We start from the raw sequence: 27296 nt of genomic DNA, 5'->3' as shown, positions 1-27296 counted from the left end.
GTTCATCCAGGTTCAACCTCTTGCAGAAAGGTTGTGTTTCTGTCCTGTGTATGCTAAGTTAGAAGGTATATTTTAAAAATCGTCACACTGGGCCAAATAGGCAACATCATAACCGTACTGTTATATGCTATTGAATTGACTCTCATAGTGGCCCTGTGAAGAGTGGATCTGAACCTTGCCCAGTCCTGTGCCATCTTTGTCATCTTTGATATATTTGAACCTATTGTTACAGTCACTGTGTCATTCCATCTTATTGAGGGTCTTTCTTTCATTGACTTTTTGAAGCATGATGTCTTTTTCCAAGGACTGGCCCCTCTGAACAATATGCCCAAAGTAAGTGAGATTTAGTTTCACCATCCTTGCCTCCAAGGAACACCCTGGTTTCACATCCCCCAGGACAGACCTCTTGGTTCTGTTGGCAGTGCATGGACTATTCGATACTCTTTTTTAGCACCACAACTCAAAGACATCGATTCATCTAGTCAGTTTCATAATGGAGAAAAAAATTGAAGCTGTCAGTGATAGCAGCAGTCAAGAAATAAAGACATGTTACATTGGGAAAATCTGTTGTTAAAGATCTCTTAATAGTGCTAAGTAGCAACAATGTCATTTTAAAGGTGGACCTCATTCAGGCCATGGTCTTTTCATTTATTTGCTGTGCAGCTGAAAACGGGACAGTGAATAAGGATGACAGAAGATTCAATGTGTATTATTTTGTGGTGTTGGAGAAGAATAGTGAATATCCCATCGACTGTCAAAGAATAAACAAATGTCTTGGAGAGAGTGTAAGCAGGGTACTCCTTAAGTCAAGGAAAGTGGAACTATCTCATACCTTGGGCATATTGTTCAGATGGGCTAGTGCTTGGAAAAATACATCATGCTTGGAAAGGCAGAGGGTGAGTGAAAGACCTTCTTCACGTGTTGACCCAATGACTGTAATAATGGATTCAAGTCTATCAGAGATGATAAGGATGGTACAGGATAAGGCAAGGCTCAGATCCATTGTTCATAGGGTCATATGAGTCACAGTCAACAGTTCACCTAACAATAACAATTGTGTTAGTGTGCTGGAAACCTTTCTTTTTTTAAATAAATGGAAACAGCAGTATTCTAAAGGCAAAATGACTTGCCTAAGCCTAGAAAGTCAGTAGATAACTGAGCTAGTATAAAATACTGGGCTTTTCTCAGTATAGCCAAGAAGACTAAGTTTGACACGACCTCCTGGATGATAATTTGGCTTTCCCATGAGCTTTGTAGCTAGCCAGGGATTTTACTTACATCAGATCTTTCCTCAGTAAACTCAAGAGTCCAGAAAAGCTCCCACAGCTACCTAAAGTCACCTAGAAATTATGGAGTAAAATCTTTAAGGTCTATGTTTGGAGGGGCCAGTATTGAGCAGAGATATCCTCTTACACTGCTTTTCTCTTCCATTAAACATCAGAAGTCTGTTTCCCTGTTTATCATGGCTCCACAGGACTTGGCTTAGTGTGGCTTTTGTGCTGGCCATCACTCTGGGGTTTATTTCACAGGAAGGGAAGTAAATGCCTCGGGATGGCCTGATATGAAGCAGTTACGCCTCCAAGCCTCCAGAGCTGCCCTGTGGCTGCCTTGTGCTTCAAACGCAGGAGCTGGTTGCAGTGTTGGGGATGGAAGCCAATGTGGTAAGGGGCATACACAAGCAAGGGGTACAGCGGGGAAGACTGAGCACTGGGCTTGATGAAATTCTGACTCTTCTTTTGCCCTGGAAACCTAGAATTGATTAAAGGTGCTTTGCCTTTTTTCAGTGTTCATCCCAGAGAGAACCAGCTGTGATCTTGGGGCAATTCAGGGATCTCCTTCTGCCCGTCTGTGGAGAAGGAGGGGAGGGAAGCCTGGAGAGTCCCTATGACCAGCTAATTTTTTACCTCTCCACTGATCCCTCACAACACTGACTTTGCCTTGCGCTGAGGCAGGCACTGTCCTTACGTGGCTGGACAGAGTGAATCTGGCAGTAGGGAACCTTGCCCACATAACTGAGATGTGACTTACCCCTGGGGAGTGCCCTGTCCTTGAGATTGAGGCATTCATTCTGCTTAGGAGCAGGAGCAAGAACAGTTGTTGAACTTGCTATCTGTTATCCCCTTCTCTAGACCATTCCAATCTGGCAAAATAAGCCTCATGGGGCCGCTCGCAGTGTGGTGAGAAGGATCGGAACCAACCTTCCCCTGAAGCCATGTCCCCGGGCATCCTTTGAGGTAAGTACCCTGGAAGAGGAAGGGCAGGAAGAATAGAGGCTGAGAGCATGAGAGGAATGCTGCTTTTGTGCCCCATACCATCAGCATAGCCAAAGCACGTTGCTTTCCAGGTTGTTCCTTTTTTTCTTTTTGGCAATAAGTATTTAAATGTTTTATAATGGACCTGACCACTGTACTTTCCTGATTGCACATAAATTTATGACCACAATAGTCAAATGTCTAAAATGTCCAGACAGTAATAATCATGTGTCCTTATTGCTGCTGTTCAATAATTCTAACGTCATCAGGATCTAGCAAGTTTATCACAGCAAGCCTAATGGCCCTGAATCAGATCTTTAGGCCGGTTACATCTGCACATTGGGGTTTTCCTGCAATCCTGGCATGGAACATTGAGTGATGTGAGCGATTCAGTGTTGAGCTCTAGTTGATTTTTTATTTTTAACCAGCAATATAGCCACCTATTTTTAGCATTTCCCCAAGGCTGTTGCTCCCCATCCTCCTCTCTGGGGCCATTCTAGCTACTCTTTTGAACTTCTGTATACTTAGCTTTGTAGGTGGCAGAGAAGGGCTTTAGCAACCACTCTGGAAGAAAAGCATCTGCCTAGACCAGGCATCTAACCTCTATTGCAATGGAAAGCTAACTGACATTTGTTAGACCACATTTCCTCTCTCTGTAGGGAGTATTAGTTAAGCACCAGCTCCAAGCTCTGCACTACATGCTTATCGCACCAGCTTTTAGGGAGGTGGACACAGAAGAAATATTTTGGATTTCTCTCTACAAGAATATGTGCATGAAGGGATGTGGATCCAGGCAGAAGCCAATTAAAGAACTGAGTTTGTATATAGATGATGAATGGGAAATTTTGTATAGGTGCTAGAGTTAGAAGTGGTGTCAAGGTTGTTATAGTCAGGAATGGGGTTTTTACGTTAGGGAGTCACCAGTGACCCAGATTGCTTGTTATGCAGAATTACTTGCTAGGGCAGGCAGAATGTAGTGTATCAGAAGGAAAAAGAAGGCTAGCTGATGATTGTGACTGACTCCGTGAAGGTCTGTTGCCATTTGTCTATAACCTTTCCAGCCCTTGGCTAGCTGCTGCTTGGCTGCCAGAGCACAGGCTCCCACCAGGTAAGCCACATTTGAGTATCATTAGTGTACTAGGTAACGTTTACAAAGCACATACTATGTGACAGGGACTGTGCTCATAAGTACTTTATATTATTAATTTAATTGGCCAAGAATAAAGACCATTCAAAACTTATCTAATATAGGAAGGCAATACAGGCTTCTGAAATGGCTTATCTTAGCAGCAACTCTTAGATCGTGACCTTAGTTGTTAATTGTTGTTATGTGCTGGCAAGTTGAGTATGATTCATAGCAACACTGTATATACGCCTGAACCCTGTCATATCCTGTGCCATCCTCTTCATCTCTTACACAGTGGAGCCAATTGCTGCGGTCACTGTGTCAGTCCATCATGCTGGGAGTCTTACTCTCCTTCTCTGACCCTCTACCCCTTCCAGGGAATAGCCTCTCCTAGCACTGTGCCTTCAGTGTGAGAGACAAAGCTTTGCCATCTTTGCTTCCAAGGAGCACCCTGGCTACACCAAGACATACTTACCTGTGGGATATTCAGTACTCTACTCCAACACCTTAACTCAAAGGCATCAATTTTTCTTCTGTCATCCTTATTCATTGTCCATCTCTCAGATGTGTAGCAAGTGATTGAAAAGACCATGGCCTGAATCAGACACATATTAATTAATCTTCAGACTGGAATCATTGTTCTTCAGTATTTTGGAGAGATCTCTGACAGCAGACTTGCCCAGTGCAATAATATATCACCTGATTTCCTCTTGACTGCTAGTACCAAGAAGAGTTTTGATTGTTGATCCAAGCAAAATGAAATCATTGACAATTTCAGTCCTTTCTCCATCTGTCATGTCGCCTATTCCATAGGGGTCCAGATTTCCTATCTAAAAGCCAGAGATGGCAGTTTCTGATCTGTCTACCAAACAATTTAGAGCAGAAGCATCTGAATGTAACATGTGTGTTGTTGTTAGGTGCCATCAAGTCGAGCACAGCTCATAGGGACCCTGTGAACAAAAGATCTGAACCCTGTTCTTTCCTGCGCCAACCTCACACTTCCTGGCACACGAGAGCCCATTGTACCAGTCACCATGTCAGTTCATCTGGTTGAGGGTCTTTTTCTCTTTCGCTGACCCTCCACCCTTCCTAGCATTATGTCCTCCAAGGAATAGCCCCTCCTAGCAACATGTCCAAAGTACACGAGGCAAAGTCTCATCATTCTTGCCTCCAAAGAGCACTCTGGCTGCACCCTCTCCAAGACATATCTGTTTGTTCTTTTGGCCGTCCATGAGATGTTTATTGATTTTCTCCAACACCGCAGCTCTAAGGCTTTAATTCTTTCTCTGTCATCCTTATTCAGTGTCCAGCTCTCAGTTGCATAGCAGGTAATCGGAAAAACTATGGCCTGAATCAGACTCACTTTCAGGCATGCATTTGAAAAAGGGTCACTAAATTATACTATAAATGAAATATAGTAATATTTCTAATTTTTAAAAATCATATGAAAATTTTAAATTATAGAAAGTAAAAAAAAAAAGGAGAAAGGAAAAGTAAATTACCTGTAATTATGCAGTCATGGCATAGTTTAGGTCAGTCCCTTTCTTCTTCTTGATGCTTCTTTTTTAACTTGTAATACAGTTAGCGTACGATTAAATTGTCCAAACTTTTTATTTAATGTAGTGTTAACTTTATTCAGCCTCTCATTTCCTTGCTATTATGCACTTGGATTAAAAGGCTATTTTAAGGAATTCTATTACAATTTCTTTTGTTCATCTTTTCTTTTAATTTAAATGTAGATAATAAAAGCAGAGTAGATCATTTGATTATATGATTAAGAATGGCTAATCCCAATCCATCTTTGCTTTCTAATGCGTAGGATGGCAGTCATCATTTATTTCTATTTTTTCAAGTTCCAGTTTTTCTAGATCCATACTTTGTACATTCTACATTGCAGTTATTAGTGGATATTTTGCAGTTTTGTTCATTTTGATTCTTGTCGCATCAACAAATGAAAGTCTTTTATTAAGCTCTATTAAGTTAATTAAGAGACCCTTTGAGGAAGCAGCTCTCTAGCATTGTCTTCTCTGGCAGTTCAAATCCACTGGAATCCAAGGGAGAAAGATGGGCAGTGTCTTCTCATGTGATATACAACTTCAGAAAACAGCTAGCCAGTCAGCTATGAATCCATGACAATGAGGTTTTTGAGAGTTACTTGGATGATTAGCTCTTCCCCAGCTGAGTTTTGAGTACCTTCCAACCTGAGAGGCTTATCTTCCAGCCTGTATTAAACCAGGCTCTGCTGCTGTTGATAGGGTTCTCGAAGGCCTGTTATTTCAGAAGTGGACAGCCAAGTACTATATCTTAGTCTCAGTCTGGAAACGACTGAAATCCGCTCACCATGGGTAACCCTGCTGGTATTTGAAAGACTTAACCTTTTTTCCCCCAGATAGGCCAAAAAGCAGTTGTTCAAATAGAGCAAGGGACAAGGGAATACTGCATGGTTTAAAATCAGATATCATGCTTAGTAAAGTAGAGGGTCAGTGAAAAAGACTGTGAGCAAGATAGACTGACACAATGATTACAATAATAGGCTTGAGTGTGGCAGACATTGTTAGGATGGTATGGGATAAGGCAAGGAGTTTCTCCCACACGTTAGGAGGTTTTACTATAGAAGTTAACAGGTTACAATACAAGTTGAAAACAACATAATTAGGGCAAAGTTTGATCTTTTGTTCATACACTGTTGAGTCATAGTCTACTGGAAGGTACCTAACACCACCAACATGATATGGAATGGAAATAACTAATCTATAAAATTTTGTAAATTTCCACAAATTAGTTTTGTACTTACCAACATAAGGACTGAATTGGAGACTTGCTTGTCTTCTTAATACAACAACATAATAAACGTATCCAGATTCTTTACAATAGTATTGTCAAAATAATTTAAACCCTAGTGATCTATAAAAGAATTGCAAAGAGTTAGCCTAGGAGAAACTCCTTGGTGATACAAGGGGTTCTTGATGACCTGGCACTTATATTTTTGCCACCAGTAGGCAAGATGGTCTTGTACAGTGTCTTTTTCTGTCAGGAAGTAACTCAGGCCAAACTTACCAAGATTGTTTTGCTCTAGGTCAATGTCTGTAAACTTTTCTGGAAAGGGTCAGATAGTAAATACAGGCCATAAACTCTGCTTAGCTTGAAAGCAGCCACAGACAAGATGTAAAGCAATGGATGTAGCTATCTTCTAGTATAACTTTTTTGATGTAAAAGCTGGCTACAATGCCTGCTCTAAGCCACCATGTTTTTGTTTACAGCATCTTGATAAGTGGTCTCTTACCTTCCCTACCATATTTTACACAGCAGCCATAGTAATCTTTCTCATCCTCAGATCTTGATCGTACCTACTTAAAAGCCTACAATGGCATGCCATTGGTTTTAAGAGTTGAGTCAGTGACTCTTGATTTACTCTCTAGCTTTTCTTTTCTAGCCATTCTGTACTCTTTGTAATCCCATGAACTCTTCTGCTTTTAAACTCTAGCCAAACTGTTTCCAAGATCCTCCTCTACTATACAAAGCCATTTGACAATGTGGATCACAACAAATTGTGGCTAACCTTGAGAAGAATGGGAATTTCAGAACACTTAATTGTACTCATGTGATACCTATACTTGAACCAGGAAGTAGCAGTAAGAACAGAGCAGGGAAACACAGCATGATTTAGGTTCAGGAAAGGTGTGCATCGGGGATGCATCCTGTCCTCATACTGTTTCAATCTATATGTGGAACAGATCATTTGGGAGGTTGGACTTTATGAGGAGAAATGTGGCATCAGGATTGGAGGAAGACTCATCAACAGCCTATGTTATGCAGATGATACAACCCTGCTTGCTGAAACTGAGGAGGACATGAGGCATTTGCTGCAGAAGGTCAAGGACTGTAGTTTGCAATATGAATTGAAGTTCAGCATTAAGAAAACAAAGATTCTCACACTGGGCTAGTTGACAGCTTCATGGACAGAGATTGAGATTGTTGCTAACTTCAGCTTGCTTGATCCTACAATCAACACTCTTGGCACCAGCAGTTAGGAAATCAAAAGATAAACTGCATTAGATAAATCTGCTGTCAGGGACTTTTCTAGAGTACTTAGAAGCAACAGTGTCAGTCTAGAGACTAAGGTGTGCCTAATCCAGGCCATGGTCTTTGCAATTACTTGCTATGCATCAGAGAGCTGGACAGTGACCAAGTATGACAGAAGAATCAATGCCTTTGAGTTGTGGTGCTGGAGAACTGTATTGAACATACCATGGACTGCCAAGAGAACACAAGTCTCTCTTGGAGAGGGTGAAACCAAGTTGCTTACTGAAGGCAAGGATTTAAAAACTCCATCTGACATACTTTGGGCACATGGCCAGTAGAGACCAGTCCTTAGAGAAAGACGTCATGCTTGGTATGGTGGACAGAAAGACCCAGGGGAGGAAGGCCCAGGATGAGATGGATTGACTCAGAGACTAGAGAAATGAGATTAGGTCTGTCAGAGATGATGAGATTGGTGCAAGATAGAGCTAGTTCAGAGCTAATGTACATACGGTCACTATGAGTCACAGGTGACTCGATGACACATAACAACAATCCACACAAGGGTCCATACATACATACAGCATTTTCCTGGTTCTCTTCATTACTTAAATGAAAACCTTCCACAAAGTCTGGAGCCCTTAATGTCCTGCAAATAAAGGAATAGAATGTCCTCAAATTCCTTGCAGCAGGAAAACACTTTTGGGCGGCACCAACCTTGACTTCCAAATGGAACAGTACATCTACAAAACATCTACAAAAGGAAAAGTGATAGCATGTACATCATAAACCTGAAGAGGACCTAGGAGAAGCTTCCTTTGGCTGCTTGGGACATTGGTACCATTGAAAATCCAATTGATGCCAGTGTCATATCCTCCAGAAATACTGGCCAGAAAGCTTTGCTGAAGTTTGCTGCTGCTACTGGAGCCACTCCTATTGCCCAGCGCTTCACTCCTGGAACCTTCATTAACCAGATCTAAGCAGTCTTCCAGGAGCCTTGTCTTCTGGTGGTTACTGATCTCAGGGCCAACCACCAGTCTCTGACAGAAGCATCTTATATTAGTAACTTGCCCACCATTGCCTGTGTAACACAGATTCTCCTCTGCATTACGTAGACATTGCTATCCCATGCAAGATCAAGGGAGCTCACTCTGGGTTTAACATTGTGGAGCTGGCCTGGGATGTTGCACACGTGTGGCACAATCTCCTGGGAGCATCCATGGGAGGTCATACACAAAATCTGTATATCTGCAGAGAGCTGGAGGAGATTAAAAAGAAAGAGCAGGCTGCTGCTGAAAAGGTTGTGACCAGGACAGTTTCAGGGAGGACGGTCATCTCCTGCTCAAGTTAGTGCTGTTCAGCCTGAGGTTGCAGACTGGTCTGAATGTGTGTAGGTGCCCTCTCTGCCTATTTTGCAGTTCCTGACTGAAGACTGGAATGCTCAGCCCACAACTGAAGACTGGTCTGCAGCGCCCACTGCTCAGGCTACTAAGTGTCAGAACCACCACCAAGTGGTCTTAAACAATCTTTTAAAAAGTGGAAATAAGGTTTCCAATGCATTTCTTTGAAAAAAAAAACCCTCTTTTTCTTTCCTTCTAGGAAGCTTCACTGACATGTCCTGTATATTTTGTACATTTCCCTCTGCTTGTCTCATCATGGTGACAATAAATGTTTATTTTGCTTCTCATAGACCCTACCAAATATCTCGGACCTGTGTCTGAGGGATGTGCCCCCAGTTCCCACCCTGGCTGACATCGCCTGGATTGCTGCGGATGAAGAGGAGACCTATGCCCGGGTCAGGTAGCTGACAGTAGCCACTCTGCCAGGGAAAGGCAGCTTTCCCGATGAAGGGTGGCAAGCAGCAGAGAGCATTTTCTTGAGAGATCTGAGGGCAGTAGGAAGTAGAGTTGTTGCTGTTCTGCAGGCCTGCAACTCCCAAGATTCAGAGTGAGAAAATGGCTGTGTTACTATTAAAGGAAGGGTGGAAGAATTTTCATTTAGTGGCTAACTGTCGCCAACTAAAAATTGTCTTTTTGTGGCCTAGGAGCGATACACGACCCCTGAGGCATACATGGAAGCCCAGCCCTCTGATTGTTATGCAGCGTAATGCCTCAGTGCCCAACCTGCGTGGGTCTGAGGAGAGGCTCCTGGCTCTGAAGAAACCAGGTCTCCCAGCCCTGAGTCGCACGACAGAGCTGCAGGATGAGCTGAGCCACCTGCGCAGTCAGATTGCCAAGATCGTGGCAGCTGATGCAGGTAGGTGTTCTGAACCAGGTTCAGATTTTTTTGTTCATAAAATCACTGAATGGTAGTCAACTTGAGGGCAGTTAAACAGCAAGGAAAATGTTCTCTGGTTGCTCCCAGGCTGAGCTAGCCTCTGGTTTGTGGTGTCCCTTTCATGTTTTCTACCAGTCATTTTCAGCTGAATGGTTTAGAGTCAAATCTTTACTAACCTTGTGACCCTAAACAGACTTCTCTCTTGACCATAAAAACAGCATCCCTAAGTTCTCTCCTATTCAGTATAAGAAGTAAAATTTCTCTCCCTACCACTGAGGTATGTCCTCTTTAAACACCTCTTTTCTCTTCAGTCCTGTCTATCACTCTGTCTACATTTAGGGCAGAACCAGTGGACAGGGATGGGAATCTGCTTTAACCAGAAGTCAAGAGAAAACCGAACTCAAACTCACTGCCCTTGAGTCATTTTTGACTCAGTAGTACTCCATTGGGTTTCCGAGGCTGTAAATCTTAGTGGCATATACTGCCTGTTTCTCTCAGCTAGTACATTTGAACTGCTAGTGTTGTACAGCATTTGTTAACACAACATGCTGTAAAGTATGCCACCAGAACACCTTTCCCTATTTACTGTTCTTTTTATGTGCCATTGCTGACCCTCCTGCAGATTTTCAGAGGCTATAAATCACATGGGAAGAGACTTCCATCTTTCTCCCTCAGAGTAGCAGGTGGATAACCACCTGTCTTTGCTTTGGTAATGCACCTTTACCCGAGGCCGTTGGAGCACCTTTCCCCATTTACCATTAGCTCCTAAACCTTATCAGTTGGTATAGCCCATGTTCCTCATGTTCTCTGAAGTCTTTGTGTGTTTAATTCCCTCTTAGGGAAGTTTTATTATGGACTTACATTTTCATTTTCCACTTATATTTCTTGACTATTTTTTTAGTTTTGTTACCAAAGAGAGTAGCAGAAACAGCTTTTAAAATTCAAATCAGAAGCAAAAAAAAAAAAATCAGAAGCACTTAAAAATTGAGGAAATACCCTCCATTAAAATTTAGAGAACTGGGAGAACTGTCATTCTTTCTTTTCTTCTGCAGAAGAATCCTGCTAATAGCAGGTTTCCACTGTGATAATGGAGAAAAGAAAAATGTAGGCCTTTGTTCTGTCACTATTGCTTCAGTCTGACAGTGCAGGGAGAGGGTCTTTCTTCCTGAACACTGGAAGATCCTATGGCTGTTTACATCTTCTTGACACTGAGTGGCGAAGGAGGGCGGGATGGTCTAGTAGCTGCCAATCCCATCCTGGGAGCTCCCAGTATTTCATGGTGTCTGCCCAGGATGAGTGTTCAGTAGGCAATGCTGTAGGAAGAAGATACTGCTTTTGTATTCTGGCTCCAATATCCACCTCTACTTATTGTTTTCTTTTTCAGCTTCGGCTTCATTAACGCCAGATTTCTTATCTCCAGGAAGTTCAAATATCTCTTCTCCCTTACCTTGTTTTGGATCCTCATTCCACTCTACAACTTCCTTTGTCATTAGTGACATCACGGAGGAGACTGAGGTAGAAGTCCCTGAGCTTCCATCAGTCCCCCTGCTTTGTTCTGCCAGCCCTGAATGTTGCAAAACAGAAAACAAAGCCACGTGCAGCTCGTCTGAAGAGGATGACTGCATCTCTCTGTCCAAGGCCAGCAGCTTTGCAGACATGATGGGTATCCTGAAGGATTTTCACCGGATGAAACAGAGCCAAGATTTGTAAGTATTAGAGGAGAAGTTCAGTGTTTAACTGTTGAAGTTGCCTGTGGCCAGTACTATACTAAAATGTGAAAGCATTGTGCATAGTGCCTAATACATAGTGTGATCCTTCAGTAGGAACCATCTATTACTTCACAAAGCTTGTTGATTACCCTGCTGGCTAGTACCTGAGATCCTAACTTGGGGAAAGCTAACTTGAGCAGCAATTCACATTTGTTAGTTACTGATGATGTCACTCCATATAAATGTTAAGATTAGTTAGATTTTATGAGAAGGCTTATCTAAGATAACTTCCATCCCCTGAGTGCCTTAACCACCTCCGTTCTCATACTACAAACAACAGTGCCTTGACATCCCACCCTTCAAATGTGGAGTTGCATAGCATGTATTTTGGTATCACATTGGTGAAGGGACAATGAGTGTTTTCTAGGCATATAGATATATATTAGGTAATTTGAGCCTTTTATTGAAGCTAAAACCCCCAACTCAGCCTCCTTGATGGAGAGACAACTTAAGTCATTGCTGTTGAATCAAAATCAACTCATACTAGACCCTGAAAGATTTTTCTGAGGCATCAGAGAAGATGCCCACCTTGACCTGTGGAGCAGCTGGTAGCCTCCCTATGGACTATGTCACCAGAAGAGACAAAGTTGTATGAAATCTTCAGTATTCCTTTTCCCCACAACTTATGAGGGTCTGAATGGCCAGGAGTCAGCTTCCTCTGCGGACTGTCTAGAGAAATGCTGCTAAAAGGCCAGAGGGTGGGAGCAGAGATTTGGCTACCAGAAGCCGACTGGGATGTGGTGGTCTTCTCTTTTGCCCACACTTTATAGTCAAGTACAGGATTTGGCAAGGGTCTCATAACAAAAGTTTACAGAATCCTACAGACCTCCACAATAAAAAGACTAATAACCCATTACAAAATGTGCAAAAGACATGGAAAGAGATTTCACAGAGGAGGACATTCAGATAGCCAGCAGACACATGGAGAAAGCTCAAAATCTCTGGCAATAAGAGAGATGCAAATCAAAATCACAATGAGATACCATCTCAGCCCAAAGCAGAGGCAAAGTTTAATAGGACAGCAAGCAATAATGCTGGAGAGGATGTAGAGAGATAGAACTCTTATACACTGTTAGTGGAATTGTAAAATGCTACAACTACTCTGGAAGGCAGTTTGAAGTTTCCTTAAAAAGCTGAACATAGAAATTCCTATGAACCAGCTGTTCTACTGTTTGGAATATTCCCTGCGAAAGTTAGGACTGGGAGACAAACAGAGATTTGTACACCAAATTTCACAGCAGCATTATTCACCATCACAAGAACGTGGAAACAGCCCAAATAACAACCACAATTGAATGGATTGAGAAATTGTGGTACATTTTCACAGTAGAAGACTATGCAGCACTCAGGAGCAATGATTTTGAAAATTAATGCCTAACTTGGGAGGGACTGGAGAGTGTTATGCTGAGTGAACTCAGTCCCATAAATACTGTACATAAGACATTATTGTGGAAATAGAAAGATAAATAGTAAAGCATGTATAAGGAGCCAAGTAGGGGAGGGGAGTAACAGAGGGGTAAGGATGACCAGGGGGAAAATCATTGTTGTGGGTGCCATCGAGTCAAGTATGACTCACCCTATGAACAAAAGCTCTGAATCTTGTCCTACACTGTGCCATCCTCATACTCCCTGACACACTAGATCCCATTGCATAGTCACTGTCAGTCCACCTGGTCAAAGGTCTTCCTGTCCTTTGCTGACCTTCCACCTTTCCAAGTATCATGTCTCTCTCCAAGAAATAGTCCCTCCTAGCAACATGCCCCAAGTATGTGAACCAAAGCCTCATCATCCCTGCTTCCAAAGAGCACTCTGGCTGCACACTCTCCAAGACATATTTGTTCTTCTGGCTGTCCATGTTGTTCTTCAGCACCCCAGCTCAAAGGCATCAGTTCTTCTGTCATCCTTATTCCTCTGAGATGCATAGCAAGTGACCGGAAAGACTATGGCATCAATCAGATGCACCTTAGTCCTCAAACTGATATCATTATTCCTCAATAATTTGGAGCCGTCCCTAACTGCAAATTTTCTCAGTGCAGTGTGTCTCCTATTTCCTGACTGCTAGTACCAAGGGTGTTAATTGTGGATTCAAGCAAGATGAAGTTATTGACAGTTTTCTATCTCTTCTCCATCCATCATGATATTGCCTAATTGGTCCAGTGGTAAGAATCTTTGTTTTCTTCACATTGAGATGCAGTCCATATTGAGGGCTGCATTCCTTGATCTTCTGGACAGGTTTCTTCAAGTCCTCCTCATTTTGAGCCAGCGAGATTGTGCCATCTGCATAATCAAATTTATTGATGAGTCTCCCTCCGATCCTGATGCCACATTTCTCTTCAGAGTCCAGCCTCTCAAATAATTTGTTCAGCATCAAGATTGAATAGGGATGGAGAGAGAATACAACCCTGACACATTCCCTTCTTAAATGTAAACCATGCTCTATTCGCATAACAGCCTCCTGTTGAGGTATAGGTTCCACATGAGCACAGTTAAGTGCTCTGGGATTCCCTTTTTTTTTTTTTTAAGATTTTAATCAAAGTTTATAGAGAACTTGGATTTCCATTCATTCATTATTGCACATTTTCCTCCCTGTCTACCTCATCCACAGTTCGCTTTTCTCTCGGGGTGGGGGGAGGCTTTCATTATACTATTCTTCACCCCCACCCAGTCTATTTTACTATGCAGCTCTTATTCTGGACTGTTGTCATGCAAATAATACCTAATAATATATTCCTTTCAAGCAGTTCTATTCCTCATCTGTTTCAATGCAGTGTACATTATGTATCCCCTCTTTTCTTAGTTTCCCTCATCCCCGTGTCAGTCCTGTTTTATAATAGAGGCATTATGCAGTATTTGTCCTTTTCTGATGGGATTCCCATTCTTAATGTCAGCCACAACTTGTTATAATCCACACAGTCAAATGCCTTTGCATAGTCAATAATGCATAGACAGACATCCTTCTAGTATTCTTTACTTTCAGCCAGGATCAGTTAGATACCAGCAGTGATAGCCCTGGTGCCATGGCCTCTTCTAAATCCTGCTTGAACTTCTGGCAGTCCCTAACTATATACTGTTCTAGCCATTTTTGAATAATCTTCACTCATATTTTGCTTGTATGGGGGTATTCAGAGGGTTACACAATTTAATGGATGGAGAGAGGGGTGAGTAAAGGAAAATGGGGAAGAGCCAATGGGGTTCTGAAAAGACAGGGCAGTGGTGGGCATACTTCAGTGTTGATTGATTTTATAAAACAATGCAATGGAATGACTGTGTGAAACACAGTGTGAATGAAGGGTAGTGTGAAACACAGTGTATATGAACTTTGTAAGCAAACTAATATAAAATTAAAATTTTTTAAAAAAGAGAACAGGATTTGGAACCAGGCCTTAATTTAGCAATTTAAATATTGTGCTGATAACTGAAAGGTCAGCAGTTTGAACCCAGTAGGTCCTCAGGAGGAAGGTGAGGCAGTCTCTCCTCTTAGGAAGATTTATAGCCTCAGAAACCTAATGACAGTCAATTCCGTAAGGTGGAATCAGCTTGACAGCAGTGAGTTTGGATTTTTGCTGTTACCTTACCACCACATAATGGTAGTGATTTTCCTTATCTATGTAAAGAGATTATAGTAACACATAATTATCATAGGATTGTTAAAAGTATAGTTTTTAAGAATACTTTCTGGGGATAAGTACTCATTAAACATAAGCCATTATTTGATTTCCAGGAACCGGAGTTTATTGAAGGAGGAAGACCCTGCCGTCCTTATCTCTGAGGTCCTGAGGAGGAAGTTTGCCCTGAAGGAAGAAGACGTCACTAGAAAAGGACACTGATAGCATCCAGCTCTGTGAACTCAGTCTCATGCTCCTGGAATCCCTTCAGTAGCTGCCTTCCTCACTGCAGATGTTTCTGCCTCTCAGAAATCTTCTGGAACAGTATTGCCAACAAGCTAGAGCATGGACTGAGAAAACAGGAGTTGGGTTGTTTCCTACACTTCAAACCTTAGCAGAAGCTAAGGTCTTATTTTGAGCTGAGATATTTATTACAGGTAATTATTTAGGTTGGAGTGTCTCAGTTTAAAGGGTGAAATAGAAGTTTATGGTTTTTCCTTGCCCTTGTGTGAAAATAGGTCCTGAATGACTGACTTGATTGCATTAGACCCCATTGCTGGTGTCATGGACATTTTGTGCTCCACTGCTTCCTTGCAGCCCAGCAAGGCTCAGGGGAGGAGGCTATGTACATGTCCATAGGGCAGGGAAGATCTTATGCTGCTCCATCATTACCTTATACCAATGCCCAGCAATCACCTTCACCGCTGCCCTGCCCAACACTAGATACTGGGGTCAGGCTTCCAGGCCAGCTGACACTGTGCTGCTGCTGGGAGCCCTAAGCTGTTTTTTCTTACACATATTTTGTAATAACTGTACAACCAAATCTATCCTCCAAGACCTGGGGGCCTCATCAGTTCCATTGATGGAAAACATTTTCTCTTCTGGACTTTCATGTAAGCCCAAAAGGAAAGAGAAATGGGGAGGGGAAAGAGTGCCCACCCTTCTTCTAGGCCATGACTGCTCCTTTGGGCTGCACCAGTTTGTACGGTTTGTACCTATCACATCGCTGCATGACTCACACAACCTCAGGCCCCTTTCTCTGCAATATGTATATTCTATGTGTTTGGGTTGACATTAAAGGAAGGATTTGGAAAGATACTATATTTGCCTTATCCATCTCTGACCTACAATCAGTCTCTTTCAGGGGTATAAACTAATTAGCTCATTGCCATGGAGTCAGAGCCGACTGGTTTCTGAGGCCGTAAACTGCATGGGAGGAGACTGCCCATCTTTGTCCAGGGGAGCTACATGCTGGTAGATTTGAACCACTTGTCTCTGGGTTGGCAGCCCAACTGCTAGGATACAGGGCCACCTGCTAGGCCACCTGAGCTCCCTATGCTGAAGGGTTTAAGATGCCTATATATGCTAAGGTCAATGAATTTCCTTGAACAGGCTCTTTGGCTTCCCCTTTTGTAAGGTCTTGTTCCTCTGCAGACTTCCCTAGTTAATTTCTTCTCCCTTTCAGTAGCAACTGTGCTCTACACTCTAAAAAGCAGTTCCATTTTATAACATGCAAGCTTACTCTATTGAAACTGTTCAAGGTTTTTAGCTATCACACCTGCATTATGGAAAACTGCCACCTGGTGGACAATGCCTTGTGTCAAATTGGGCTCATGTTTCTATCTAACCTATGGTGATGACAGGACATAAGTACACTATAGAAAAAGCCACCTGTTCAAAATAAAATGTTTCAAAATAAAATGTTTTAATTGCCATCATCTAGGTTTAAGTTTTACAAAGAGGATTTTCTTCCCTTGTGAAAGTATACATCTAGATTAGTATGTAACTGAAGTTTTTATTTTGGGGAGTGAAGGTAAGGAGTTGATATTTAGATACTGAGTAAATAATAATAAAAAAATAACACTCTCCCCATCCTACCAATCTGTCCCCACCTACATCAGGAAGATTTGCCTTATTACTCAAAAGTATCAAAAATAATGACCCTGTATATAATTATAGTGAGTAAGGGAACACATCCATCAAGCAGGGTCCCAATCAAGTTTCTGGAAGGTCAAGCTCTATATACTCATAGACTTGCTCAAGGCATTTACCAGCCACCTTCTTCCTCAGGGCACATGCCAATCACACAGTCTCATCTTGTGACATCAATTGCTTTATTTACACCACGAAAATGCTCAGTAATAACAGTTTCATCCTGTGCCTCCCTGCCACCCAAACACCAGTCCACCCTAAGCTTCCTCCAACTATATGATGTGCATTTCTGCCATTTCAAGATACTTTTAGCTAATAAAGGCAATCAGAATTGATGTCTGATAACTTGATTACCTTCAGAGTCCTGGGTAAAGAGCAAACCAGAGTGGAGATTGAACTGAGTGTCCCCATCCTGGCACTGAGACCGAGTGCGAGGGCTGTGAGGAGACTGCTCTAAGTCTAGATTCCAGTTATTGGTTACATCTCGGAAAGGAGCTCTTGAACTGTGGGCAATGACTCGTTGGCCCTGAGAATCCTCAGTGAAGAGCTGACTCCAGGAATCCTTGTCTTTCTGTCTTTCACTGTCCCAGGGAAACAAAGGAACAGGACAAGGGCCTTTCTTCACTGACATTGTGCTTTCTTCACTCCAGGAATCCCTGAAAGTGTGAAAGAAAGAGGGCTGCCTATTTTCTTTGGCAACTTCCTGCCTTTCCAGTTTAGTTTTGTCCAAGGACTGATGGCATTTCCCCTCAGGCAGGTTTAATACATCCCGACAGTTCTTAGGTCTGTGGATCCTCTCCCTAGCTCCAGAAGATGCTCTTTCCCTCTCCCTTTGGTCTAGCAAACAAGAACTCTTCAAATCCTGGGTGAAAGAAAAAGCCAATGAGCCTTTATCCTCCTCAGCTGACACCGGGATGTCAGGAAAAGTTAGCACAGTCAAATATGGAGTTTCCATTCTGTTGTGTCCAGAAGACTCCTGGAGGGACTGTGGAGAAAGTTCAGCATCGGGGATGTCTGCGGGGGTCGAAGTGAATAAAGGGGAAGCCACAGAGTCTTCCCGCAAGTCCTGGAGAAAATGCTTTAGCTGGGCTGCATCTTCCTTAGACTCTTTGGAGGTCTGACTTTCTCTCTGAGCTGAGACATGTGTTTCATTGCCACCTCTGGCCCTTCCTGATAAAAGTCAACAATTAGTATACAAGAAAATTCAGTATCAATTACTACTGTCAATATCTTGTTTAGACTCTTTAAATAACTTCCTAGTTGATCTTACTATACTCACCTAATTTCTTCCTCAAGTAATTTGATACTTGCCATGACTATTTGATCAAGTCATACATGGAATACAATCACACTACAGCCTGCTTTTCCAGTGAAATTTCCATATGTGGGGTTTATTTAACATAGGGCACCATTAGTTTCATTTTTTCCCTTTTTATAGGACTTCAGCTAAATACCATGTCTGATGGTCCAGTGGCTAAGGAGTTCCACTGCCATTCCAAAGGCAGACAGTCTGAATCTACCAGCTGCTCTGCAGGAAAAAGACAATCTTTCTTGTTATTGTGAACCATATAGTCGGAACCGACCCATAGTTGACACTCTGGCAGGTTTTCAGAGGCAGTTAAGCACACAGGAGGAGACTGCCCATCCTTCTCCCATGGAGCAGCTGATGATCACAAACCATGTGACTTCGAGACTGCAGTACAGCTTCTTGCCAGAAATGGATGACACTCCTGCTTCCAAGCCTGTTTTAATCTGGGAGCTCCACCAAACACTGTCCACCATGGGTAACCACTATCACATCTGACACATCAGTGTCACAGTGTTGGTCCTGGCTAAATATATATCCCTGGATAATGTCCCTTGAGTATTTTCAATATGTTGTTGTTATGTGCTGTCGAGTTGACTATGACTCATAGCAACCCTATGAATAGCAGCTCCAAATCCTGCCCTATTTTGAGCCATTCTCACTATCTCTGACACACCTGACACACCTGACCCCATTGCTACCGTCTCTCTGTCACTCTTATCTAGGGTCTTCCTCTCCTTTGCTAACCAACCCTCAACTCTTCCCTTCTCCAAGGACCTGTCCCTCTGGACAACATGCCCAGGGTATGTGAGACAGAGATTAAAAATCCTTGCCTCCATGGAGCAAACTGGTTTTCCCCTCTCTAGGACAGACCTGTTTGTTCTCTCACCAGACCATGGGATGCTCCATACTTTTCTCTAGCACCACAACTCAAAGACTTCAACTCTTTGTCTGTCATCCTTATTCAATGGCCAGCTCTCAGATATATATAGCAAGCAATTAAGAAGACCATGGCCTGGACAAGACACACTTTAGTCTCTAGACTGATATCGTTGCTCTTTAGCACTCTGGAGAGGCCCCTAACAGCAGGCTTTCCTAACGCAACTTGTCTTTTGATTTCCCAGGAAATTAAAAGATGTATTGCGATGGGAAAGTCTGCTGTTTGGGACCTCTCCAAAGTACTGAAGAGCAGTGGTGTGTCTCTGGAGACTAAGGTGTGCCTGATATAGGCCATGGTCTTTGCAATCACTTGTTATGCATCAGAGAACTGGACAATGCCTAGGGAGGATAGAAGGAGAATTGATGCCTTTGAGCTGTGGTGCTGGAGAAGAGTATTGAGGGTATCATGGACTGCTAAGAAAAACAGATTCATCCTGGAGAGGGTTAAACCGGGATGCTCCTTGGAGGCAAGGATTCTGAGGCTCTGTCTAACATACTTTGGACATGTTGTAAGGAGGGACCGGTCCTTGGAGAGGGACATCATGCTTGGTAGGGTGGAGGGACAGCGCAGGAGGGGAAGGCCCTCCATGAGGTGGATTGATTCAGTGACTGGGGTAATTGGGATGGGAGTGTCAGAGACAGTACGATTTGCACAGGACAGAGCACAGTTTAGGGCTGTTGTACATAGGGTTGCTATGATTGACAAGCGACTCAACAGCACATAACAACAAAAACAGTGCCAAGAGTGTTGATTGTGGATGCTCAATATATAGACTATTATACTGATTAACTCTCAGAAACCTCCCAGTGATAGATCATATGTTGCCCACATTCTAAATATTACATGGGGGGGGAAAGTGAAGACAAAATAAGGATGCTAAATAAGTCAGTGAGAAGGGCAATAATAAAAAGCAGCTATTCGTGTCCAATTTGTCTATTTTATGAGGTGTTGACTGGACTCCGTCTGCATTCATTTCAAAATTCTGATAGTTCTTTTTCATAGATTCATGAGCTGAATGATTGGTTTCCTCTTTCCTTCTCTAATAATTACAATGCAGAAACTTTATGAAAGGGTTCTCAACTTTACCTAAGGATTCAGTAAAATGGAATTTTAAGAGCATTTTGAAAAACTGACTTTGATATTAAAAAATATTTGTTTGAGGGAAAAAGGGTATATTTTAAAGTTTAGGCAGAGCAATTCCAGAATCACACCAAGAGCTAAAGCTCCACACTGCCTCAAAATGGGAAGAATCCTGTGAAAGTTGCCTGTTCTGAGGCAGGTGCTTCTCTGAAAAGGGGCATGCAAGCAAAAGAGTGCCAAAGCCAACTTTACATGGGCCCTTTTTAAGAAATCTGCATCCTTTCTTCTTCCTTTCCGTGGGGCAGCAGCCATCAGGGTGAGCCAAGATCGGCACCTACAAGTAAATCCAGGAGCTGTGGCGTAAGAAGCAGTCGGACATAATGTGCTTCCTCCTGCGGATGCGCCGCTGGCAGTACCGCCAGCTCGGCGCTGCACCAGGCCCCCGTGGCTGGACAAGGCGCGCAGGCTGGGCTACAAGGCCAAGCAAGGAGTTCCCCGGGGTGGCCACAAACGCCCAATCCCTAAGGGAGTCAACTACGGCAAGCCTGTCCACCACGGTGTGAACCAGCTGAAGTTCGCGCGGAGCCTCCAGTCCGTCGCTGAGGAGTGAGCTAGCCACCACTGCGGGGCCCCTAGGGTCCTGAATTCTTACTGGGTGGGTGAAGATTCCACGTATAAGTTCTTAAGAGGTTATCCTCATTGATCCATTCCATAAAGTGATCAGAAGAAATCCCGACACCCAATGGATCATAAAGCCTGTCCACAAACACCGGGAAATGCGCGGAATGACATGGGCCAGACGCAAGAGCTGCGGCCTGGGCAAAGGCCACAAGTTCCACCACACCATTGTGGGGCTCTCGCCGCGCTGCCTGGAGGAGATGCAACACCCTGTAGCTGCACCCGCTACCGCTGAGAGCGCGGTTTGTAAAGCGTGTCCCTAATAAACCATTGAGGACAGCAAAGCATCTACTCCACGTGTTCTTTGTCCATCAGTAGTTGCAGATTGTTTCAAGAACGCATTATCAAACCATGACATTAAACATGCAATAATGTTTGAAGACAAAAAAATAAAAGAAATCTGCATCCTTAAAACTTCACTAATCACACCCGTGTTTATCGCAGCTCTGTTCACAATAGCAAGGAGTTGGAAACAACCCAGGTGCCCATCAACAAACGAATGGCTAGAGAAGCTGTGGTATACTCACACAATGGAATACTATGCTGCATTGAAAAACAAGGAACTCATGCAATATTATTCAAAATGGGTGAGCCTGGAGGACATTATGCTGAGTGAAATATCTCAGTCGTAAAAGGACAAATATTGCACGGTGCCACTGCTGTAAAATGGGACTGATATCAGGGTGGGGGTAAGACTGAGAAAAACTGGATAAATTGTGTATACTGCACTGAAACAGATGAGGGACTGAATAATTTAAAAGCGATGTATGATAGGGTCTTATGGTTATCACAAGAGTCCACAATTAAGGTTGCATAGTGGAATGTACTTGGGGCGGTGGGAGGGGTGCGGGAGGATTGTATACCAGGGAGGGAGTCTTTCTTTTACTTTTGAAAGAGAGGAGCGAACTGGGGAGAGGGCTGGGCGGGTAGAGAAGTGCAGCAATGAATGGATGGAAATCCAAATTCTCTATAAATGTTCATTAAAATTATTAAAAAAAAGAAAATAAAAAAATTAAAAAAAAACCTTCACTAATGTGAGAAATTTCAAAGAAAATGTCAATTCTCAATTAGCTTTATGAAGACTACTCATTGTGACCAATCCTGAGAAGGTGATGTCAACATCCCAAGTACACTTGTTCTCATTCTTCTGTTGGCAAATATGAAACTTTATATCAGACTAAGCAGAACAGATGCAGAAGGTATGTTTATAAAAGTATTTTTTTTTACTTTAAAAGCAATTTTTAAGAGGGAGTGTTCTCTCTTTATTTTTATCTGCCCTTCCAATGGGTCAGTAAAGTGGTTATTACCACTTTCCCCACATGTTCCAATGTTGGAAAATGCACTCTTTTTTTGCTACTTGAATGATGAAGTATTCCCAGGCAGGTCACTTTACCTGGCTGCAAAGTGAAGAAGGAAGCAACGCTAGTCTGTCGAATGCCTGCAGGTGGAGCACTTCTTGGCGTAAAAAAGCTCTTCGTCTTTCTCTCTCTTGGAAAGAGTGTTAACATTTCAGTGCCTGGTTTGATCAGAAGTGTCTGATAAGGGGAGAAAAAGAAAGAGCAGAACCTATTAGTACCAAAACAGCAGTAAGATGGATTCAATAAACACCCGTGACCCTCTTGGCACAGCTCATGTACATCATCTGGTACTGTGGCCTGGATAGCACAGCACCATTTGCTGCCATAGAACTGGATGGTGCTTGTTTTTAACAGGAATCACATATTCCAACCAGAGCTCTATCTCTGTTGTTCCCCCCATGGAAGTGAGTCAAACTTCAAGCAGAATTTGTGATAAGAATTCCAGCTCTCTCCATGATATTTAAAGTTAATTAATTATTCTAGATAAGTAGCAATTGATACATTTTGTACCATTTAAAATAGTCAACAATGGTTAAGCAAGGAAGCTCTGGTGGCCTAGTGGCAAAAAGCTGCGCTGCGATCCTGAAGGTACGCAGTTCGAATCCATGCGTGGTTCCATGGAAGAAGGATGGGCAATCTCCTCTCATGTGATTAACTGCCTCTGAAAACCTGCTGGAGGGTCAGCTATCAGTAAGTTCTGACTCAATGATACACAACACAACACACATACATACACAGAGAGTTAAGCAAATCAATTCCAATTCTGCCATTGTGACCTGCAAATTATTTAATCTCGTTGTGTCTCATTCTCATGTGTACAATGGGACAAATGTACCTATTCCACAGTTAGCAATAATTATTTCAATAAGATGAATGAGGATAATGTCAATATTAAACAGCCAGTTTCATCACATTTTCATCTCATATCCCTTTATATTTACCATGTGGAACTGGAAAATGAGTGGGGGAAATGGACTTTTCCTCAGAACTGTCCGAGACAGGTAGCCTTCCCCAATAGTAGTATCTGGTATTTGGATGTAAGAGACTCCTAAATTCAAGAGATACTGGCCACAGCATAAGAAACTGGCAGAAGCTTGAGGTGTTCAGAATCACAGAGGCCCAGAAAGCTTGAGATATAAGCCATCACATCAAGGGCTGGATAGGGGGAGACAGGTGTTGAATGGAGTAGGTGGGAGTAGAAGGGAATGCTGGTGGAGCAGGGAAAGGGGTGGGTCAAGACACATGTGTCAAGAGAGGACACAACACTGAATTTATTGGTTATTTCTATAATTGGGGAAACATCTTTCATTAGCTCTTTTCTGTAAAATGCTTGTCTGTCAGATACTGTTCTAGATCTAAGCATTCAAATTAAGACAGACTAAGAAGGATTGGCCATCCATTTCCTAAATAGCAGGCCATAGAAAACCCTATATAAAACCCTATATACAAGAGAGCACACTTAGACTAGCAGATAGGGCAACTGAGGCTGAGCTCTCATTTGTATGGAAACAGAAAAGAAGAGGAAGAGTTGTAAGGAGACACTAGTGATTGGAACATGTAATGTGAGAACCATGAATGTAGGAAAATTGGATATCGTTAAGGAAGAAATGAAATGCATAAATAACAACATATTAGATACTGACAAAATAAGATGGGACTGACATTTTGAGTCAGATAATCATATAATCTACTATACTGGAGATGAAATTGTGAGGGAAAATGGAGTTGCTTTCATAGTGAAAAATGTCATTTCTAGATCTACCTTGAAATATAATGTTGTAACAGGTAGTAGGTAGCTAACTATATGTTGTTTCGGTGCTGTCAAGTACAACCCTATAAACAACAGATCTGAACCCTGTCCCATCCTGTGCTACCTCACACTTTCTGACACACTCAAGCCCATTATAGCTGTGTCAATCCATCTGGTTGAGGATTCAATACTCTCCAACACCACAATTCAAAGGCTTCAATTCTTCTTCTGTTATCCTCATTCACTGTTCAATATAGATTGCATCTCAACATTTAATTTACAAGTATACAAAGTTCTGCAAGGATGATTTATAAAAAGTTACAAATTAGTAGAAAACAAAAAGATCTCAATTAGCAAAAGATCTAGCTTGTTGCTGGGTGCTATAAAGTCGAGTATGACCCATAGCAACCTTATGAACAACAGATTTGAACCCAGTCCTATCCTGTGACATTCTCATACTTTGTGACACAACTGAGCTGACTGTAGCAGTCATTGTGTTAATTCAGCTGGGGGAGGGTCTTCCTCTCTTTCCTTGACCGTTTCTCTATGTTTCCAAGCATGATGTACTTCTCCAATGAATAGCTTGTCCTAGCAACATGCCAGATGTGAGACAAAGCTTTATCCTCTGTGCCTCCAAGAGATACTCTGGCTGCACTTTCTCTGAGATATATATGTTCTTTTGGCAGTTCATGAGATAATCCGTACTCTTCTCCAACACCATAGCATAAAGGCATCAATTCTTAGTTTCAGTCTTCCATATTCATTGTCCAGCTTTCAGATACACAGCTACTAGTGGTTGAAAAGACCATACCCTAAATCAGGCACACCTTTGTTCTCAAACAGACATCATGGCTCCTCAATAATTTGTAAAGGTTTCTGACTGCAGACTTTCCCAGAGCAATCTCCTGATTTGACTGCAGGTACCAAGGGTGTTAATTGTGGATCCAAGTAAGAAGAATTTGTGGACAACTTCAATCTTTTCTCCACCTATCATGACGTTGCCTCTTGGTTGAATGGTAAGAATTTTTGTTTTTTCTCCACTTAGAGATGCAATCTATACCTAAGACTACTTTCTTTGACCTTCTGCAGCAAGTGCTTCAAGTCCTCATTTTCAAGTAAGGTGGTATTGTCTGAATAACGCAGTTTATTGAGTTTTCCTCCAATCTTGATGCCACATCCCTCTTCATAGAGTCCAGATTCTCAAATAATTTGCTCAGAATACAGACTGAATAGGTATGGAGAGAGCATACAGCCCTAATGCACACCTTTCTTAATTTTAACCATGTAGTACTCCCTTGTTCCATTTGCACAACACTCTTTTGGCCCAGGTATAGGTTTCCCATAAGCACAATATGTTAGCCATAATTTGTTATGATCCACAGTCAAATAAATGCCTTTGCATAATCAATAAAACATAAATAGATATTTTTCTAGTATTCTTTACTTTCAGCCAATATTCATCTGACATCAGTAATGATATATGGCCTCCTCTAAATTCTGCTTAAACTTCAGGTAGTTCCCTATTTATGTACTGTTCTAGTCATTTTTAAATTATCTCCAGTGGTATTTTGCTTGCATGAGATATTAATGATATTGTTTGATAATTTCCATGTTATATTGGATCACATTTCTTGGGAACTGGAGCAGATGTGAATCTCTTCCAATCAGCTGGCCAGACAGCTTTCCTCCAAATTTCCTTGCATAGACTGGAGCACATCTAGGGCTTCATTTGTTAGCTGAAATGTGTCAACTGGTATCCTTGATTGCTCGGTCCTTATTTTTTGCCAATGTCTTAATGGAGTTGAACTTCCTCCTTCATTACCAATGGCTCCTACCCATATGGTGCTTCCTGAAATTTTTTGGCACCAGTTCTTTTTGGTACAGTGACTCTGTGTATTCCCTCCATCTTATTTTGATGCTTTCTAGAACATTCAATATATTATTGCCCATAGCATTTTTCAATATTGTGTCTCAACGCTTCAATTTGTTTTTCAGTTCTCTTAGCTTGAGAAATGCCAAATGAATTCTTCCCTTTTTATGTTTTACTCTTTCAATAAAACTTGTTTCATTTTAGTAGAGCAAGAGTCTGGTGTTACACTTTCACAAGTGGAAATCTAAAAAGTCAAAGGAGTAAGTAGCAGAAAGGGTGAAAGCAGCTTGCAAAAATTTTAGGAAATAGCTAACATGAAGGGGGAAATGAAGTCAAAACACTGTGGTCATAAAAGAGATATCTGTTGTTACTTGCCTCAGGAGAAGATTCTGACTCAGAGTAACCCTTTGTATGCAAAACAGGCGTGTTCTATGGTTTTGGAAGCAGATCACCAAGCCTGTCTTCAGAGGTACTCCTGGTCTGGTTGGAAACTCTAATTTTAAGACTAGCTAAGCAGTTTTTGCCAGAGTTCCTGGTATTGTTAGGTGCCATTAAGTCAGTTCTAATGAGGGACTCCATTTTGTAACCAATATGTCATTTTAAAATATATATGTGCCTCTAGAGCAGTAAACTGAAAGCGGTGGGGAAAGGGAGAAAAGAGCCCCCACCTAAACATCAGCCAATCCTGTATCACCCTGTTTTCACGCCCTTCCTTTGAACCAGCCAATCCTGTATCACCCTGTTTTCACGCCCTTCCTTTGAACCAGCCAATCCTGTATCACCCTGTTTTCGCGGGCTTTCCCCTTTAAATAGGCAGGACAGCCCAGAATCGCGGCCGCGGCCATCTTCCCTGTTGTATGGGCATGGTTTGGAACGCGGCCCGGATTAGAATCTGAAATAAATTCCCTCTTGCCCTTGCATCGGTGTCAGCTCCTTGGTGACTTGGGGGGAACTGGATTTGGGGCATAACATCTGGGGGCTCATCCGGGATCCCCCCACGACCCCAAGGACCCCTAACCGGAGGGACGAACTGCTGGCCAGACGGGTGAGTGTGTCTATCTGTGTTTTCATTCTGTACCAAACTGTTCGTGTTGTTTTCTGAATTCGGAGCAGTGAAATGTGGCTAAGGCGGACGCGCTGGGGGGCCACCACTGCGGGGGGCTCGGGAGACGTTCTGAGCCCTATATCTGAGTGCTTGGGTGAGAGTAAAGAACCTCATGCCAGGCTTCTGTACGAAGAGGCGGTTGAGGTTTTTCCAAGACACCGCTCTTCACCGGTTTCAGCTTTCAAGCCTTGCTTATAGAGGAAGGCTGGAAGACTTGTCTGTTTTGCT

At 42.5% G+C, this 27296-nt stretch overlaps 2 protein-coding genes and 1 pseudogene across 2 annotated transcripts in view; 2 read left to right on the top strand and 1 right to left on the bottom strand.

Annotated features, from left to right (window-relative positions):
* The first annotated feature begins 1646 nt into the window (after positions 1–1646).
* MTFR1L (mitochondrial fission regulator 1-like) lies at positions 1647–15271 on the top strand. Its single transcript, XM_006883502.1, has 6 exons — positions 1647–1661; positions 2130–2234; positions 9089–9198; positions 9443–9654; positions 11060–11381; positions 15166–15271. The coding sequence occupies exons 1-6, from the start codon at positions 1647–1649 to the stop codon at positions 15269–15271; spliced, it is 870 nt and encodes a 289-aa protein (XP_006883564.1).
* A 61-nt stretch (positions 15272–15332) lies between these two features.
* AUNIP (aurora kinase A and ninein interacting protein) overlaps positions 15333–27296 on the bottom strand; it is a 33099-nt gene continuing 21135 nt past the window's right edge. The window contains 4 exon segments of the mRNA XM_006883648.1: positions 15333–15355; positions 15358–15399; positions 17336–18151; positions 22379–22520. Coding sequence (XP_006883710.1) covers positions 15333–15355; positions 15358–15399; positions 17336–18151; positions 22379–22520 — 1023 coding nt within the window.
* On the top strand, positions 20527–21303 carry LOC102846742 (annotated as a pseudogene).

The sequence above is a fragment of the Elephantulus edwardii genome, unplaced genomic scaffold, assembly GCF_000299155.1.
Source record: "Elephantulus edwardii isolate Elephantulus edwardi_28Jun2011 unplaced genomic scaffold, EleEdw1.0 scaffold00028, whole genome shotgun sequence".
Classification (NCBI taxonomy): Eukaryota; Metazoa; Chordata; class Mammalia; order Macroscelidea; family Macroscelididae; genus Elephantulus; species Elephantulus edwardii.
The sequence above is the reverse complement of the archived record's forward strand: the minus strand, read 5'-3'. Positions and strand labels throughout refer to the sequence as shown.